Source organism: Medicago sativa, chromosome 8 (genome assembly GCF_051527215.1).
Source record: "Medicago sativa cultivar Bolivia chromosome 8, Bolivia_mono, whole genome shotgun sequence".
In the NCBI taxonomy this organism is placed as follows: domain Eukaryota; kingdom Viridiplantae; phylum Streptophyta; class Magnoliopsida; order Fabales; family Fabaceae; genus Medicago; species Medicago sativa.
Window position 1 is genome coordinate 37,521,026 of NC_140756.1, and position 20,101 is coordinate 37,541,126.

At 33.3% G+C, this 20,101-nt stretch overlaps 2 protein-coding genes and 1 long non-coding RNA gene across 3 annotated transcripts; 2 read left to right on the forward strand and 1 right to left on the reverse strand.

Annotated features, from left to right (window-relative positions):
- Window positions 1-989: 989 nt before the first annotated feature.
- On the reverse strand, window positions 990-1,659 carry LOC146898902 (uncharacterized). Its single transcript, XR_015022448.1, has 2 exons — window positions 1,491-1,659; window positions 990-1,408 (listed from the first exon to the last, which is right to left on the reverse strand). It is a non-coding gene; the product is annotated as an uncharacterized LOC146898902 (long non-coding RNA).
- A 10,062-nt stretch (window positions 1,660-11,721) lies between these two features.
- LOC146898903 (uncharacterized) lies at window positions 11,722-13,781 on the forward strand. The gene is made up of 2 exons (XM_085736653.1): window positions 11,722-12,034; window positions 13,714-13,781. Exons 1-2 carry the CDS (start codon window positions 11,722-11,724, stop codon window positions 13,779-13,781), a joined length of 381 nt encoding a protein of 126 aa, XP_085592779.1.
- Window positions 12,836-19,971, forward strand: LOC146898904 (uncharacterized). Its single transcript, XM_085739285.1, has 3 exons — window positions 12,836-13,013; window positions 15,819-15,922; window positions 16,409-19,971. The coding sequence occupies exon 3, from the start codon at window positions 16,450-16,452 to the stop codon at window positions 19,684-19,686; it is 3,237 nt and encodes a 1,078-aa protein (XP_085595411.1). The 5' UTR covers window positions 12,836-13,013; window positions 15,819-15,922; window positions 16,409-16,449; the 3' UTR covers window positions 19,687-19,971.
- The last annotated feature ends 130 nt before the right edge of the window (window positions 19,972-20,101 follow it).

The following is a 20,101-nucleotide window of genomic DNA, read 5'->3' on the forward strand; positions in this document are numbered from 1 at the left end:
GGTTTTGATAATCATGTATGTGAAACCAAGATAAATGTGTAATGATTTTTAATGAAATTATTATTGTTAGATGGTTTTGAATAATGATTAAGATGTTATACACTGAAATTATTACTGAAACCATAATTATGGTTTAATGGTTCTGATAGTCTTCTATGAGAAACCAAAATAATTGTCTAATGGTTTTGCTATGGCTATGGTTTCTGTGAGTTGGTTTCAAAACCATTTTGCTGTGGAAATGGTTTCCGTGAGTTGTACTCCAAAACCATTTTGCAGTGAAAATGGTTTCCGTGAGTTAGACTCCAAAACCATTTTGCAGTGAAAATGGTTTCCATGAGTAATGCTAACACCAGATCCGAACCGGATTGATCATAAACAACACAATTCATCACAACATTCTCAATAATTCATCAAATCCGAATTCCAACTTATACCAACAGATTTCACATCGAATCATTTCCCAATTCCAGTGAAAATGGTTTTGTAATAAAAAAATTGTGATAAACATTTAAATCATTATTAAGTAACCACTTAATAGTACACACTTATAACCTAATGTGAATTAATCAATAAGTAACCACTTTTTTGTAAAGCCTCGTCATCTCTCTTTTATTTCTTACGTTGTAAAACGAATTTCTGACTTTGTCTAAATATAATCGCGCTTTAATGGTTTTAATAGACTTGTATGTGAAAGAAAAATAATTGTCAAATGCTAAATAAAATAAAAGAATAGTGAAAATTATTATTGACAAATGATTTTAAATAAAAACTATTACTGAAACCATAAGTGTGGTTTAATGGTTTTGATAGTGTTTTACACGAAATCAAACTAATTGTTTAATGGTTTTGCTATGGGTATGGTTTCTGTGAGTTGTACTCCAAAACCATTTTGATGTGGAAATGGTTTATGTGAGTTGTACTCCAAAACCATTAGATGTACTTAATGGTTTTCTTTGATCCAACATGGTGCATATCACAATCAAAAATAAAAAACATATGGAATTTTCTAACCATAACAGAACATTTTCAAAACCATCAGATTCAGGCACCAACTTTGAATTCTTAGCAACAGAATCACAATTCTCAGAAAAATTCTCAATTTGATTTCGACAATTTCTCAAACCAAGTCCATCATCAATTTTCCCAAATTCAAATCAATCCCTAACCCCTCCAACTCATTACTCCCAATTCTCCTCCTCTTCAACGTCGTCCTTTCACAATCAACGTCGTCCTTTTTCTTCCAAAAATCAAGAATGCAAAGGAACTTGAAAATCTCCAGCAAACTTCATCACCAAACCAATCAAACCCATCATCTATATGTAACCAAAATTGAAAATCATAGCAAGATTCGAATTCAAACACAAAATCATCGGTAGTAACAGTTGACAAATTCCTGAAAGGATGGGACCTGAGAATTGAACCAAAACAAGTGAATGAAATAAAAGTGAAGAAAATATGAATTTCAATCAAAATAGAACACAGTAACATACCTTTGATTTTCTCAACGCGTCTCTTGATTTCTTGTGAACAAGCTTCACAATACATGTGAACTTTCAGAATCACTATCATAACCTTAGGCTGCACCATATAATAAAATAAAAATGATAAAAATGATCCATCACAGATTCAGATAAATTTAAAAAGAAAAAAAATAATTAATTAACCTCTCCAGCTTTCTTTTCTTCCTCTGGCTTAGGTTTCCCTTTCTCTTCAATTTTTTTCTCTTGTTCTGAAGGTGGTTTTGGGATCGAAGAAAGAAGCCCAACTTGTCTATGACTCTTCCTCTGAACTCTTTCAAGAACCTTCAATGGATCCGCTTTTTCTCCTTTAACAACAACCTTGTGAGATTTGCAATCAGTAACCACGTCTTCATAATTATAAATCTACACGATTTCACCATAGCGTTCCGCAATTCAAAATTGAAATCTCTACAAATTCACAATCACGCAAACTTGTCACGAATTACAATACACACATACCTCAGAAGAATAGGGATGATATACAATTCCGTTTGGGATCGGCGACCTAGGAATCGAATAAGTTGTTTGTGCAAAATAGCTTATTTTGTGCAAAATAGCTTATTTTGTGCAAAATAGCTGTTTTGCACAAATAAGTTGTTTTGTATAAATAAGTTATTTTGAATAAGCTGTTTTGCACAAATAAGCTATTTTGTATAAATAAGTTGTTTCGAATAAGCAGTTTTGTATAAATAAGCTGTTTTGAATAAGCTATTTTGCACAAATACGTTGTTTTGTATAAATAAGTTGTTTCGAATAAGCTGTTTAGCATAAATAAACTGTTTTGAATAAGTTGTTTTGCATAAATATGTTGTTTTGCATAAATAAGTTGTTTTGAATAAGTTGTTTTTAAAATGAAATTGGAATAAGCTGTTTTGCACAAATAAGCTGTTTTGTATAAATAAGTTGTTTTGAATAAGCTGTTTTGCACAAATAAGCTCTTTTGTATAAATAAGTTGTTTCGAATAAGCTGTTTTGCATAAATAAGCTGTTTTGAATAAGTTGTTTTGCATACATATGTTGTTTTGCATAAATAAGTTGTTTTGAATAAGTTGTTTTTTAAAATGAAATCGGAATAAGTTGTTTTGTATAAATAAGCTGTTTTGAATAAGTTGTTTTGCACAAATAAGCTGTTTTGTATAAATAAGTTGTTTTGAATAAGTTGTTTTGCACAAATAAGCTATTTTGTATAAATAAGTTGTTTCGAATAAGCTGTTTTGCATAAATAAGCTGTTTTAAATAAGTTGTTTTGCATAAATATGTTGTTTTGCATAAATAAGTTGTTTTGAATAAGTTGTTTTTTAAAATGAAATCGGAATAAGCTGTTTTGAATAAGCTATTTTGAACAAATAAGCTGTTTTGCATAAATAAGTTGTTTTGAATAAGCGGTTTTAAAAAAAGTGATCCTAATAAGTTGTTTCGAATAAGCTGTTTTGCATAAATAAGCTATTTTGAATAAGTTGGTTATTAAAATTAATCGGAATAAGCTGTTTTGTATAAATAAGTTGTTTTGAATAAGCTGTTTTGCACAAATAAGCTGTTTTGTATAAATAAGTTGTTTTGAATAAGCTGTTTTGCACAAATAAGCTCTTTTGTATAAATAAGTTGTTTCGAATAAGCTGTTTTGCATAAATAAGCTGTTTTGAATAAGTTGTTTTGCATAAATATGTTGTTTTGCATAAATAAGTTGTTTTGAATAAGTTGTTTTTTAAAATGAAATCGGAATAAGCTGTTTTGAATAAGCTGTTTTGAACAAATAAGCTGTTTTGCATAAATAAGTTGTTTTGAATAAGCGGTTTTAAAAAAAGTGATCCTAATAAGTTGTTTCGAATAAGCTGTTTTGCATAAATAAGCTATTTTGAATAAGTTGGTTATTAAAATTAATCGGAATAAGCTGTTTTGTATAAATAAGTTGTTTTGAATAAGCTGTTTTGCACAAATAAGCTGTTTTGTATAAATAAGTTGTTTTGAATAAGCTGTTTTGCACAAATAAGCTCTTTTGTATAAATAAGTTGTTTCGAATAAGCTGTTTTGCATAAATAAGCTGTTTTGAATAAGTTGTTTTGCATAAATATGTTGTTTTGCATAAATAAGTTGTTTTGAATAAGTTGTTTTTTAAAATGAAATCGGAATAAGCTGTTTTGAATAAGCTGTTTTGAACAAATAAGCTGTTTTGCATAAATAAGTTGTTTTGAATAAGCGGTTTTAAAAAAAGTGATCCTAATAAGTTGTTTCGAATAAGCTGTTTTGCATAAATAAGCTATTTTGAATAAGTTGGTTATTAAAATTAATCGGAATAAGCTGTTTTGTATAAATAAGTTGTTTTGAATAAGCTGTTTTGCACAAATAAGCTGTTTTGTATAAATAAGTTGTTTTGAATAAGCTGTTTTGCACAAATAAGCTCTTTTGTATAAATAAGTTTGTTTCAAATAAGCTGTTTTGCATAAATAAGATGTTTTGAATAAGTTGTTTTGCATAAATATGTTGTTTTGCATAAATAAGTTGTTTTGAATAAGTTGTTTTTTTAAAATGAAATCGGAATAAGTTGTTTTGTATAAATAAGCTGTTTTGAATAAGTTGTTTTGCACAAATAAGCTATTTTTTATAAATAAGTTGTTTTGAATAAGTTGTTGTGCACAAATAAGCTATTTTGTATAAATAAGTTGTTTCGAATAAGCTGTTTTGCATAAATAAGCTGTTTTGAATAAGTTGTTTTGCATAAATATGTTGTTTTGCATAAATAAGTTGTTTTGAATAAGCTGTTTTTTAAAATGAAATCGGAATAAGCTGTTTTGTATAAATAAGCTGTTTTGAATAAGTTGTTTTGAACAAATAAGCTGTTTTGAATAAGCGGATTTAAAAAAAGTGATCCTAATAAGTTGTTTCGAATAAGCTGTTTTGCATAAATAAGCTATTTTGAATAAGTTGGTTTTTAAAATTAATCGGAATAAGCTGTTTTGCATAAATAAGTTGTTTTGAATAAGCGGTTTTTAAAAAATCATTCTAATAAGTTGTTTTGCATAAATAAACTATTTCGAATAAGCTATTTTGCATAAATAAATTGTTAAGAAAAAAATTATAATATGGGGCTTTATTAGGCCCACAAATAAATAGATTTTATATTGGACCCAAATAATTCTTTTCACTTGGTGTGTAGAAAGCAATTATGTTGGGTGTAGAAAGCAATTATGCATGGTGCATAAGGATCTCCTTATGCATAATAACTTTTGCCGCTCCTTGTATGTTGAACTTAAAATGATTTGAAGAACAATAACCTCTAATTTTGAGTTTTTATGATATCAAGTTGTATGAAAATACTTCTTCAAAAAAAAAAAATTTGTTTGAAAAGAATTGATACTCTAATATTTGTTGGAGATTTTAGAGAAGATATGCAACATACGTGTTCTTAAGTGGATATTTTTATATCTCATTTGGCAAATGAGGAAATCTTCATACCTATTTAGCTAATATCAACAACATATTTAATGTGGAAAGAGAAAAAGATGAATTTATATAACATTATAAAAAAAACAAATATAAGAACTTAAATTTGTATAAAAGAAAAAGAAATTACATAATTAAACTCCTTTGAAAAATTTATGTAATTAAAGGCAAAATTCATCATAGAATATACAAATTCATAATATTTTTAGTTTGGGTTAGATTGGATAAGTTTTTACTATACGAACCAAAAACCAATCTATTTAATTTTTTTTTTCTTTCTATTTGTGGATTTTCAGTGTTTTCGATACATTTGTTGTGGTTTTCATTGGAGTGGACATGAACACCTCTGATTCTAAACAGGCAAAAGTATTGTACTCGTTTATTCACCAATGTTGGTTACTTGACTATAAGTACAATGAGATTCGCCTTCATATGAGATTCAATCTATTTAATAGGGGGTGTTCAGTGTTGGGCTACCTCCGAGTTGTGCTTTTTGTGCGGGATTGAAGAAGATGATAACCATTTATTTACTATTTGTCTCTTTGCATCATCAATTTGATTCAAGATTGTTAGTTCGTTTGGTGAGTGTTTGGTTTGCCTAAATATATACCCGCCTTACTCCAAAGATTTTGCATCCTTTATCCTAAAGAAAGTGGTTTGAGAGGGATGTTGTTCGATTGGAAAACGGATACGTGGTGGAGATTTGGAGAGCTAGAAACGATTTTTATTCATTTCCTCAAACTGATTAGATTTATGTGACGGTTTATGAAATATTTGGCAAAGTGTGGCCCCTTCAAGAGTAATAATATTTTCCTGGCAATTAGTTCGTGTTTGTTAGAGGTGTTCACATATTAGATTTGTTTGGTTTTCGGAGAAAAAACCATTCGATCCAATCTCTTTGGTTTGTTTTATTTATTCATCCAAGTTGGCTTTGAAATCAAATATGTTCCAATCCGATCCATTTTTTATTATTTTAAGAGAATATATTTTCTTTTTGAAATTTCTTAAAAATATGAAGTTTCGAAAAAGATTAATAAGTAGAAATTGCAGAAGAGAACCTAAACTATGGAGGGGACGGAATGGAGTTTTCATAAAAAGAAATTGAGGTAATAAAGAGATACAATGGAAATAGTTATGGACACAATAAAATTTGATTATTATGTGTTTTTTGAGTTTTTTTTTTGTAAGTGGCATTTTCTTGTATAGAAAATAATGATTTTTTTTTTTTGTTAAAAAAGAGAATAAATAAATGCTAATAAAGCACAAGTATAGAAAAAGATAAGAAATTATAATTAAACTCCTTTCAAAAAACTTTACGTAATTAAAGGTAAAGATTCATATATTTTTTTACACAAGGTAAGATTTCTCATAGCATCTACAAGTTCAAAATATTTTAATCTTTGAGTTAATTTGAATCTTCCAATTAAAAAGTATAAAAAAAAAATCGAATAAAATTGCATCTTTTGTTATAAAATAAACTAAATAACAATAAAGAAGATTATTAAAGATAGAGAAGATGAAAGCTTTTTTTTTTTTTTTTTTTGGTAGTAGAAAGTAGGGGTGTTCAAATCCAAACCGATCCAAAATAAAACCGCAAACCGATCCAAAAAAACCGAAAACCGCAAAAAACCGAATATATTTGGATGCGTTTGGATGTTGTTTTGTAAAAACCGCTAAGATCGGATCGGATTTCGGATCACTTTTTCAAAACCGAACTAAACCGAACCGAACCGCAAAAATAAATATTAATACTTATTTATTCTTTTATTAGTATTATAGATTGCATTATTATGTTGTTTGTTAAATTTTAATCTTATACATTGCACTAATTTAATCTATATTATTATTACTTCATATGTTTCAAAAATAATCGATAATTTTCATACTATAATTTTATTTTTTTAATATATTTTGCATCAAACCTATTATTTTACCGTGTTTGTGTAATATTAATATTAATAAAAAAAATTATATTCTTCAAAAAAGAGTAAATAAAAAAATATATTTTGCATTTTTTACATCCAAAAACCGATCCAAATTAAACCGCATATATTTGGATCAGTTCGGTTCGGATTATTTTAGAATACTCATCCAAACCGAACCGAACCGCATGTGATTTTTATTTTGGATCGGTTGACATTTTGCCTCAAAACCGATCCAAACCGCACCGCGAACACCCCTAGTAGAAAGCTTTTGTTTTACTCTCTTCACAAATGTATAATTTTTTACATTACAATATAGGTCCTATTTATAGGATACAAATGAACAAGCGAATGATCAAAACAATTAAGGACCACTAACCATACATTCACTAATAATGGGGGTTAAAGCAAGGTGGAAAATTAAGGATGGACATCCACTAATTTTATTATTCATAACATCTTTGCATTATTTGGATGTACATCTTTTTAATCCTTAAATTGTTAACAAAAGAGAGATGAGAGGGAGCGTCAGAGAGACCAAGAGAGGTGATTTTTCGAGGCACCGCCACGAACAATCACAATGGCATTCATTATCGCCGGAGAACAGGACAAATATGGGGGGAATGGGGATGATTGGACTGTGGTGAGAGTGCGGGAGAGGAAAGCGCAAGGACAGGTGGTTCGAGGATAGGATGGACAGGTGGTTCGAGCGGCAAGGACAGGTGGTTCGAGGACAGGTGGTTCGAGCGGCAAGGAGGTTCTGAAATTGGGAAACATCAACAGTCTAGGTTTAGGGATTTCACATGGCAGAAATGTACAGTCAATTCATATGATTTCAGAAACCCTAAGAATGGTGAGCATGGTACTGGTTTGATTGCGGGACAGAAACAGGAGGTACGTACAAGTGTATGGGATCGAATTGGATATTGGAATAGGGTTGTGACAGGGTCTGAAAATCCAGAAGTAGGAAAAGTGAATGCTGCAGGTGCGTTTTCAGCTCAAAATGCAGTAGGTGTTGCACACTCTTCTGGTGCAATTCCAACCAAAACTGAAGCTTGCTCTAATATCCTTGTACAACAACGGTATTTTACCTTTTATTTTACCAATGTGCCAGACATGGTTCCATATTTCTGCTTTAGAGAAGCTTTAGAAGTTTGTGGCATCCTAGATAATTTATTCTTGTCGAGAAAGAGAAACAAGCAGGGCCATATTTACGGTTTTGTCAGATATGCAAATGTTAGAGATTCGGATAAATTATTAAAAGCCTTGAATAATGTAACTGTGGGACATTTTCGTGTTTGGGCAAAGGTTGCACGCTTTGATCGTAAGCCATTGGGTGAGAGTGTGAAGGAGAATAGGGGAGAGGGTGTCACGGGTAAGAGGAAGGAGAGGAAGGTAGTGATGTTGGGTGAGGAAAAAAATTCAGGTGTAGAGGGAGAAAAAAGTGAGCTTGTGGGACATGAAGAGGGTAGGGAGGCTGTGAGATTGGGTAAGGCGAAGGCGAGGGATGAACTAGGTGAGGTTGGCGTAGATGGTAGTAAGGGGGCGTGGGAGGTAGGTGTGAGGAACAACATACCGGTTTACGGGAGTATGGCAAAGGTGCAATTTGGTGATGTTAATGTTGGACAGGATGTCAGTAGGTCTGTTCAAAAGTTTGTTCGGACTTATCGATCAAATTTTGATGATTTATCGTGGGCACTGAAAGGTGCGATTGCAACTGTCTGAAATGGTGAAGCCATTCCAGTAATTCAGACATGCATAGCTGATGCAGGTTTTGAGGATTTGGATATTATTCCATTAGGCGCCGATAGAGTGCATATTTAGTGTGTATCGAACTCAGATGTCATGAAGGTGATAGAAGATGTACAAAAAAATTTCAATTTATTTTTTTCTAAACCAGTTCGTTGGAATAAAGACATTGTGAAATTTGAAAGGGGAGTTTTCCGTATTTATGGTATTCCTATTCATGCTTGGAATGCGGATTTTTTTAAGTTGTCTGTTGTTGATGGTGGTAGATTTTTAAGGTTGGATAATGGTACAGTTGCTAAGGATAGGTTTGACTATGCTCGAGTATTATTGTCAACCTCATCTTTGGATGTTATTAATTTTGTGGAGCGAATCCTTATTGATGGGAAGTTGATGGAATTAAAAATAATTGAGGAATGGGGATTTGCAATTGGTGAGGATGCGTGTCTGTTGGAAGATGAAGATGTTGATTCAAAGATGTCTATGCTTGATAATAATTTTGATAGTGAGGTGCCGAAAATGCGTGATCAAGTGGCTGACCTTGTTAACAACTTTGCTAATGATTGGGTTGGTAATGATAATGAGCTTCATATTAATTGTATTCCTAAGGTTCAGTCTGATGGTAAAGAACAGGTTGACAAAATTGTACCAGAAAATGTTCCTGTGTTACAGGTTGAATCTGATTGTATTGTGGTAGGTGCTTCAACGCAGCCGAGTATTTCTAATGATTTAAAGGTAGTGGTCAAGTGCGATAAGGATGAGGATAGTGATATTAAGCATGTTCCTAAAGGTTTGGTTTTGAAGGTAGACACACAGGTACCTTGTGAAAAGAAAGAAAGAGATGACCGACCTAAAAGACAATTATCTTGTCCTCCGTTAGCTACTCGTTCTGTTAATTCAGGGCCTTGGAGTCTTGAATGGCTTAAAGATCATGTTCATGATGAGGCGGGGGTGGTGTCGTCTTCCAAACAAGTTTCTAAGCAACAATTGAATTCTCAGGAAAGTCTATCCAGAAAAGTGGTGGATCGTACCTTGAAAAATAAATTGAAAAGAGGTAGTAAACTGAAACATTCTGCACACAATATTTAGAAAATTGCAAGACCTCCAGATAAGGATCGTAAGCAAGTCCTCAAAATTCTGATGAAGAAGGTACATAGACGCAGAGGGGTTAGAAAACCAGAAATTTTGTCTGAAGCTATTTCTAAAGGGGCACTTGTCTCAGATTCTTCTTCTTCAACATCTGTTAATAATGATTGGAAGAATTGGGTTGCTTTGCGAGGTAAGGAGGAGGAGGTAAAGAAAGATGTGAATTGTTTTGGTAAGGCTTTGGGGGTAAAATTATTCGACGACAAATCTAATCAATTCAGGTTGTTGTCACGAGGTCGAAAACAGAAAACAAAGAGGGTAGAAAGACTAGTGGAAGAGGCGCACAATGAATGTTGTGGGGGAGCGGTTGGATTTATGGGAGTAAGGAGTTGTTATGAAGATTCTTTCATGGAATGTTAGGGGGTTGGGAGGGATTTTAAAAAGACCGGAAGTTCGTAAATTATTATCTGAAAAGAATCCTTCCATTGTTTGTCTGCAAGAAACGAAGTTGTCAGTAATTGATGAAGCTTTATGTATGTCCTTGTGGGGTTTTGTTTCTCATTCTTATTTCTTTCGACCATCTGAAGGGGCGTCCGGGGGTTTGTTAACTATATGGGACACTTCTTTGGTGGAGGTTTGGTCGTCGGTTAGTATTGAGCATGCGTTACTCATCCATGGTTGGTTTATTGATTCCAATGATGAATTTTATGTATTTAATATCTACGCTCCTTGTGATAATGGGGCGAAACAATTGTTATGGAACTCTTTATCCGAGCACCTTCAACGGCTTGTGGGGAAAATTATTTGTTGATGTGGTGACTTTAATGCGGTTCGGGGTTTAGAAGAAAGAAGGTCGAGGGGGGTTGCGATCCAATCCAGTGATTGTGGCCCTTTTAATGATTTTATTGATAAAAATGTCTTGGTAGATCTCCCTTTGCAAGACCGAGGCTACACGTGGTATAAGGGGATGGGAATTCCATGAGTCGTATAGACCGTTTTTTATTGTCTGAGGAGTGGTGTGCTAGATGGCCGAATTGTTTGTAAGTTACTTGTCTACGTGGCTTATCCGACCATTGTCCTTTGGTTTTGTCGGTTGATAATCATAATTGGGGGCCAAAGCCGGTGAGGATGTTGAAATGTTGGTATGATGTTCCAGGATACCACCAGTTTGTTCGTTCTAAATTACAGTCATTCAATTTGGAGGGTTGGGGAGGCTTTGTCTTAAAAGAAAAACTGAAATGGATTAAGTCAGCTCTTAAAGATTGGCATCTGACTCACTCGCATGATTTACCATGCAAGATTCATTCTTTAAAAAATAAGATGGGTATTTTGGAGGCTAGGGGAGAAGAGAATGTGTTATCAGAGGAGGATGTCAGTGAGTTGCATGATATATCAGCTGAGCTCCACTCTTTATCCATGGCTAATGTTAGTATTTTGTGGCAACAATCGAGGTTGTTATGGCTTGGGAAGGAGACGCAAATTCTAGATACTTTCATGCTATCATGTCGGGTTGACGACGCCGTAATGCCATTTCATCTATTATAGTGGGTGCTCATATGGTAGAAGGAGTTGCAGAAGTCAGGGAAGTAGTGTTTGGTCACTTCTAGTCTCAATTTCTTGCGCAAAATATTAATAGGCCAAGGGTGGATGACTTACTTTTTAGGTGGTTATCTGCAACTGATGGAACTATCTTGACAAGCTCGTTTCTCGAAAATGAGGTGAAGAAGGCTATTTGGGATTTTGACAGTTACAAGAGTCTGGGGCCAGATGGTATTCCTTTGGGATTTATCAAAGATTTTTGGCCAGAGCTGAGGAGTGACATTATGCGGTTTGTTTCAAAATTCCATCGCAACGGTCGCCTTTCTAAAGGAATAAACAGTACTTTCATTGCTCTCATTCCTAAGATAAACAACCCTCAGCGTTTGCATGATTTTTGACCCATTGCTTTGATTGGTTGCTTGTATAAAATTTTGGCTAAGTTGTTGGCTAATCGTTTGAGGCAGGTGATGGGAAAGGTCGTTTCTGAATCTCAGTCAGCCTTTGTGAAGGATAGGCAAATTCTAGATGGTATCCTAATTGCCAATGAGGCCGTAGATGAAGCCCGAAAGATGAAAAAAGAGATATTAATGCTTAAAGTTGATTTTGAAGAAACATACGACTCAGTAGAATGGGGATATCTGGATGATGTTATGGGTAGAATGAATTTTCCAACTTTGTGGCGTAAGTGGATGAAGGAGTGTGTCTCTACTGTAACTGCTTCGGCGCTGGTAAATGGGTGTCCAACGGAAGAGTTCCAATTCAAAAGGGGTGTGCGTCAAGGTGACCCGCTTTCTCCTTTTCTATTTTTACTAGCAGCTGAAGGATTGAATATTTTGATGACGGCTGCGGTGAATGTGAATCTTCACTACTACAAAATTGGGAAAATATATCGCCTCATAAATAGCGCTTTTAACACTAAAGCACTATAAATTAAAATACGGAGATCTTAGCTAGCGCTTTTTTGAAAAAGCACCATCTATCCTTTTAAGTATATATAGCGCTTTGTATTGAAAGCGTCGGTATAGGTTAAATAAAAATAATAGATATTTAAATAAAAAACATGATTAATCGTATATGGCGCTTTTTATGAAAAGCGCTATATATAAATCAACCTTAAATAGCGCTTATAAATTAAAAAAAGTGCTACTGTATGCTTGAGAAAGATAGCCCTTATAGATTAAAAAAAGCGCCATTTTATTAAGTGATTTAATGTGCATTAACTAACAGGTCCCCTGTTCGATCCCCTGCATAGCATATTTCAATTTTCTTTTTGAATTTTTATGAAAAATGGATTGCAGTAACAAAGCTCACCTTTTTTTTTAAATATTTTTATCATATATATATATAACAAATTAAATCCAAACTTTTTCAAAAAAAACAAATTCAAACTTTTTTCTAAAAAACAAATCCAAACTTAAAAAACAAATCAAATATATAACAAACTAAATCCAAACTTTTCAAAAAAACAAATCCAAACTTTTTCTAAAAAACAAATCCAAACTAAAAAAACAAATTAAAATTTCCAGATCCCACTAAATCCTACTATTCCATAAAAGGAAATAATAAAATATTAGAATCGTTAATCTTCCCCAATCAAGCTTCATCTTTCATTGTTGTGCTTCACCACTTCATCTTCACCATCGTTAATCTTCACTATCTTCACCGTTGCAGATTGAACTTCACAGTCGCGGATCAATCTAACTTCATCGTCCAACTTCACAATTGCAGATTGAAATCCCTTTTCCTCTTTCGCGGACAGGTAACTTCTCAAATTCTTCTTCCGTTCGCATTTTTTGCGCTTTCCGTTTTCAATTTCGCTTGAATTTCATCGCAATACTTCTTCCATGCTTTTTCACTATTGTGAATCACAATTTTGATCTATTTTGTTCTCATTCACTATCATACATAACCAAAAATAATGGGATGAAAGCTTGGTTCTGTAATACTAACAATTTAGGATGAATCCTCTTCTTACCCAATTTAGGATCACATAATCAATTCTTTATTTTTAATGCATGCAAAGATATTAAGGAGAACCTAATTTGACTAAGGGTCCTTCTGCTTTTTTTATACAAAAGCCAATTTTTATTCAAAAGATATGTTTTATAAAACTTGTAATAGCTAATAAGTCTCAAGAAAAGCTATTTCAATGCTTTTCTTAGAGGTTCAAATTAGCAGCTTCGTTTGAAATTGTTCTAGAGTGGATTGGTGGATTTGTTAGGGAGTGGATTTGTGATTTTTTGAAATCCAAGTGTTTGTGTTTCACATTGAATAGGTACTGAATTTTTTGACATTGATTAGGGAGTGTGGATTTGGAATATAGTTCACAGTACTTAATTATTAAAAATATTTGTATTCTTTTGGTGTGTTTGATTGAATAGGCTGACTGCAGGACTAGTGGAATAGTTCACCGTTTGAATATTGGTAATTTTAAAATTGCCATGTTCTTTTGGATAAAGAATTTGGTGTTAATATATCTGGATTGCTTCAGTTTCATCCTTCTGCTTCATGTTTATACTATCACTAATTAGGATGGCATTATTGCTTTGAATTCTGTTTGAGTTTTGGAGTGTTCTATTTTGTTGCTCAATTCTTCTGATTATTGTTTTATTCGTAACATTTAGCAGTAAACCTAGCCCCAATTCGGATGAACCCTAGCCCCAATTCGTATAATCCGCGAATCTAATTCCATTTTCGTACTCTTCTCTCTTCATCTTCGTACTCTCCTCAAGTATGCTCATTCCACTGTGGTTTTGTTCTTTTTTGTATAAATTTTTCGATTACTAGCTGTTGTGTTTATGCTTATAGCTTTTAGATTTCTGGTCTCTTTGAATCTATTGAATCTCTTTTCTTTAAATTCGTCTAGAGAATTTCAAATAGAATGACCTAAGTAACTCAAAATTGGAGCTTTTTTTTGTTTTTATTTGTTAATTTTGTTAATCTGATTTTATCACAATACTTATGGAGGTTTTAACATAGGTTAATTAAACCCATTATGCACCTTTTGGATGTATCCCTCTTGTTCATGTTCAACTAGTCAACCAACCAAACACTACTGGAACATTAACAAATCCCTCTGTTTAAGTTCAACTCAGGAAATCTCTCTAGTTGAGAGATACAAAACTGTTGAATTTCGACCCTTAAAACAAATTGCATGTCCAAATAATGAGGGTGGGAGAATGTCAAACCTCCATCCAAATCTACTGCTTATTTCCTAAGATCTTCTGGATAACTTCAAAACAATATAGATTATATGAATACAACTTATCCAAACAGGTCCCGATTAGAACTCAGAAGTGCTTGTATAAGGAAGTTTAATTTTGAAAGAAGCTACTTAAATCATATAAATTTCCTGAGACAATGGCCAACCATTCAAAACTTTATAATATCTTGTACATAAAACTCACCGTCTTAGAGCTGCATCCAAGTATAATTCTTCCTTATGGTTAAAAGCTTCGTCGAATCCAAGTTTATTCTTTAGAAGTTCAACCTAATGTAACAGATTTGGTGAGTCAAAAAGCAAACTAAACTAAATGTTTGGTTTAAGTCTGTGTCTGCATTCATGTGTGTCTAATCATCTATACGTTTATGCAAACAAATGAATCAAATGCTTATTGAAAAAGTGTTCATCAGATAAGCACTTATCTATAAGTTATTTTATGACAAAATGAAAAATATGATTAAACTGTTTTGATATAAGTTGTAAGATGTATTCATAAGCTATCTAAGGAAGTTTATTAAAAATAGTTGAAAATATCATATGGATGATTTCATGAACTTCTTTTGCAAGTTCTCTCATACACTTATACAAGTCCTTAAGTTGTAAGATAAGCTAAATAAACTGGGAATAAATTCTACAAAATGGAACTAAGAGTTAAATAAACACTTGTTCATAAGCTATAAGAAAGGGTGGCGTCAGTTCTGATTGGAGTGTAACTCTTCTTCGGTAAGTCCAAGTTGTCCATTGGCAAATTACAAACAAATGGAATAATGGTCTCTTTACTTCTATGATATTAAAGGTCACTGACATCTATAGAGAATAAGTAACTGTGCTCACAAGTTAGTGGATTTTGGGGAAGTTTCTGCATATGAACACATTATCACAGATTATTTCTCATTTTCACAGATCAGCCATTTAATAGTTTCAATCTTCAATGTCAATAAAAATACAAAAAACAGCAAAAAATGTGAGTTTAAATATCTCATTTCATATAACAAATACATACTAAAAAAAGGCTTGTTCAAGATACTTTTCTTGTTATTTGAACATATGTATGGACTTTGAAGTTTAAAATTTTAATTATTGCATCAATTATTTAGAATGATAAATTGTTGCTATCTCTAGGTACGAATTTTGTTGACTTATGTGTTGAAGATGAATGTTTTTTTTTTCTTTTCTGCATTTGATTTTTTGACTTTGTTGTTTTAGTTAATATATTTGGATGGTTATGTTTTCCTTACATAATTTAATAACTGTTGTGTCACCCTGTTAATTCATATTTATATCTTGTTGATTGACTTAGTTTGACTCTCACTCCTCTAACATCAACCTCTCTCTCTGTAGGTTCTCTCTCACGGCTCTCTCCCTCATAGCTCTCTCTCTCACGGCTCTCTCCCTCACAGCTCTCTCCCTGACGGCTCTTTCTCTTTCTCCTGTAATCTCTCCATGTATCTCTCTCTTTTTGTAGTTTCTCATGTAATTTCTCTCTTTTTGTTATGGGTTTTTATTCTTTTTTGTCACAACTTCTGAATTTATAAATTTTTGTAATAATTTTGTGTGTTATAGAATTACTTGTTTAATATATGTTGTTTCATGTCAAAGCTAGCTAGGAATTACTTTTTCTGAAGTACTGGTTTAAACCGACCTTGGTTGTTATGTGCCATGCGCGCTGCTTAGACTTGAAATTCTTATATTGTGCGTTTGAAAGTTATTGAATTTGAGGGGAATTTGCGTTATATTTTGTTCTATTTTCATATTGATTTAAAAGTAATATTAACAAGTTTGAATTGTATATGGTTTTAGTGTTGTGCTTTGGTTATTTTACTTAATTAATTACATGAATTGTGACAACATGTAGAATATATTCATGTGCTGTTATATATGGCAGAAGATGTTGATATTGTAGGCGTAATAGTTTTGTAACCCTTTTGTAGATAGAAAAATCAATTGTTTCTTAACTTAACTTTAAGAAACAATGGATAAAAAATGGATGTTTGCCGACCGATTTTCAAAGGAATATGAAAATGGAGTAGAAGAGTTTGTTAAGTTTGCCGTGAAACATGCCACAGACCGCGGTCGAATCATATGTCCTTGCTTAGATTGTTGTTATGGAGGAAGGGTTAATGGGGATGTGTTGCGAAATCATTTACTGGCGAACGGAATTGATCGAAGCTACACTTGTTGGACAATGCATGGTGAGATGAGTAACAACGACGTTGATTTGCAGAATAATGAGACATCTGAATCAAATGAATTTGACATAAATACATTTGACTATGATCGAGTTGATGAAATGGTAGATGTAGTTGAAGAAGATCTTCGGGACTGTCCTAAAATGTTTGAGAGATTGGTTAGTGATTCAGAGAAACCGTTATATGATGGTTGCATCAAATTCACAAGAATGTCTGCAGTATTGAAGTTGTACAACATAAAAGCGATAAATGGATGGTCTGATAAAAGCTTCACAGACTTGTTAACCCTTCTGAAAGATATGCTGCCAGAGGATAATGTTCTTCCCGATAGAAACTACGAAGCCAAAAAAATGTTGTGCTCGATTGGCATGAGTTATGAAAGGATTCACGCTTGTCCTAACGATTGCATTTTGTTTCGAAATGAATATGCATCATTAAATGAGTGTCCTAAATGTAATGTCTCTCGATATAAGAAACAATTTATTCCAGCGAAAGTCGTATGGTATCTTCCTATAATACCGAGATTCAGGCGCATGTTTAGTAGTGAAGTTGATGCAAAACATTTGACATGGCACAAATATGATAGAATTAGAGATGGGAAGTTTCGACACCCTGCAGATTCGCCACAGTGGGCTAAAATTGATCATGATTATCCTGATTTTGGGAAAGAGGCAAGAAATCTACGTTTGGCACTGTCTACTGATGGAATGAACCCACATGGTTTTCAAAGTATCCCAAACACCGTATGGCGTGTGATTTTGGTGATTTATAACTTGCCTCCATGGCTATGTATGAAGCGTAAGTTCATGATGTTGACTATGTTAATTTCTGGGCCTAATCAACCAGGGAATGATATAGACGTGTACTTGGACCCTTTAATTGATGATTTGAAGCATTTGTGGGAGACAGGAGTGGAGGTTTATGATAGATATAAGAAAGAAAACTTCAATTTGAGGGCGATGTTGTTTGGCACCATTAATGACTTCCCAGCATATGGCAATCTATCAGGATATAGTGTTAAAGGTCAGAAAGCGTGTCCTATTTGTGAAGAGAACACTGATACGCTGCGGTTGCATAATTGTCAGAAGAATATCTTTCTCGGTCATCGTAGATTCTTGCATTCTAAGCATCGCTACCGTGGGTGGAGAAAAGCATTCAATGGAAAACCAGAAAAAGGTGTAGCTCCAGTTGCATTGACGGGTGATCAACTATTTGAAAAGGTGAAGGATATGAGCAATAAATTTGGCAAACCTTTTGCAAAAGATCTTGTTAAAAGCGGGTGGAAGAAGAAGTCAATTTTCTTTGAACTCCCATATTGGAAGTCATTGTATGTAAGACATTTCCTTGATGCGATGCATATTGAAAAAAACGTATTTGATAGCATTATTGGTACGCTACTAAATGTACTTGGAAAGTCAAAGGATAGCATTAATGCGAGGTTGGACTTAATCGATATGGGAATTAGAACTGAATTGGCACCAGTGGAAGATGGAAAGCGCACATTTTTACCACCTGCGGCTCATACTTTATCAAGAAAGGAGAAAAAAGTATTGTGTCAGTTTCTTCATGAAGTTAAAGTTCCAGAAGGGTACTCATCAAACATTAGTAATTTGGTATCTATGAATGACCTCAAGATAAGGGGTTTGAAGTCTCATGATTGCCATGTTTTGATGGAACACTTGTTACCAATAGCTATACGTTCCATTTTGCCTGAAAACGTTAGAAGTGCAATCACTAAACTTTGTTTTTTCTTCAGGGCGATTTGTAGTAAAGTGATCAATCCAGATAGCTTACAAACATTGCAAAGAGAAATTAGTGTTACTTTGTGTGAGCTTGAGATGTATTTCCCACCCTCATTTTTTGACATTATGGTTCATCTAACTGTTCATCTGGTGAAAGAAACACAAATGTGTGGACCGGCTTATATGAGATGGATGTATCCTACTGAGCGTTATATGAAAATATTAAAAGGCTATGTGAAAAATCGAAGTCGGCCAGAGGGTTGTATTGTTGAACGGTACGTCGTTGAAGAAGCTATTGAATTATGCACTGAATATTTGTCCAACGTTGAATCCATTGGACTTCCTAATACGTCTCATACGTCAGAAAGAATAACTGGAAAAAGGTTAGTTGGAAAAAAACTAGTGACGATATCAAAGACTAAATTAGAGCAAGTACAATTGTATGTTTTGCACAATGATGATGAGGTTGAGCCATATGTTAAAAAACACAAGGATGTACTGAATACTTTGAATCCAAATAGAAGTGAAAATTGGATAGCACGGGAACACAATCGAATTTTTGTAACATGGTTTAAAAATCATATTTATTCAAAGTTGTCTGAAGATCCTGGTTCAGTTTCAGAACGATTGACATGGTTAACACGTGGTCCAAATTCACATGTCTATTCTTACACTGGATATGCAATTAACGGCTACACATTTTATACCAAAGAACAAGATGATAAAAGCACTATGCAAAATAGTGGTGTCACCCTAGTAGCTGAAACGATGCACATCTCAAGTACCGAGGAGACAAACCCAGCATACACAAATCTATCATATTTTGGGGTTATCAACTGCATTTGGGAGTTGGATTACACAATGTTTCGAGTTCCTGTATTTGGGTGTATGTGGGTTGATAATAAAAATGGTGTTCAGAATGATGAGCCAGGTTTTTTGAAGGTGGATCTTAATAGAGTGGGGTACGAAGATGAGCCTTTCATTTTAGCGTCACAAGCTAAACAAGTGTTCTATGTCACTGATCCCGCTAATGTAAAATGGTCCATGGTACTTTTGTCCAACAAAGTTAGAGATGATAACAATACAAATCAAGATGATGAGGACATTGAGGATGATCCTTTCTTACCAAAACCACGATCACCTGAAACTGGTCCTACTATAGATGATGATTTGTATGTTAGAGATGATCACGCTGAGGGAATTTTCGTCGATCCATCATTCCATGTAGTCAAGCCAAAAAAAAAAACGTATTGCCACAAAAAAAAGAAAGAGATCTAAAAACTCTTAAGTTCTACATTTGTTGATGGGAAGATAATATTTCTTTATATATACTCTTCATAGTAGCTTCTTTGTGTAATAAAATTCACTGTATTCATTGTTTCTTAATGATTATTTTATCTGATTAAAGTATGCCCACCCTTTCTTCTATTTTCTACTTTTGTTTGAAGAACATATTTCTGGTATGAATGTTCATTAAACCATGATTATGAATGTATTTCTATTATGAATGTTCATTAAACCATGAACGTATTTATGTAATTTTTTCTATTTTCTTATTGTAGATCAATGGAGTATTCTGATGAAGACATGGACTATGATCCTGACAATGAGGAAAGTGACTCCCATATTAATGAGGGAAACAACTCTATTGAGCGTGAGATCACGCGTGGGATAACCCTTATGAAGAATGTCA

Excerpts from the sequence above, each read along its gene's own strand:
- LOC146898903 (XM_085736653.1), top strand. The coding sequence starts at position 11,722 with ATGGGAAAGGTCGTTTCTGAATCTCAGTCAGCCTTTGTGAAGGATAGG. Across the intron at positions 12,035-13,713 it reads CAAAAGGGGTGTGCGTCAAG|AATTTGGTGTTAATATATCT; the intron begins GTGACCCGCTTT and ends TTTTGGATAAAG.
- LOC146898904 (XM_085739285.1), top strand. The coding sequence starts at position 16,450 with ATGGATAAAAAATGGATGTTTGCCGACCGATTTTCAAAGGAATATGAA.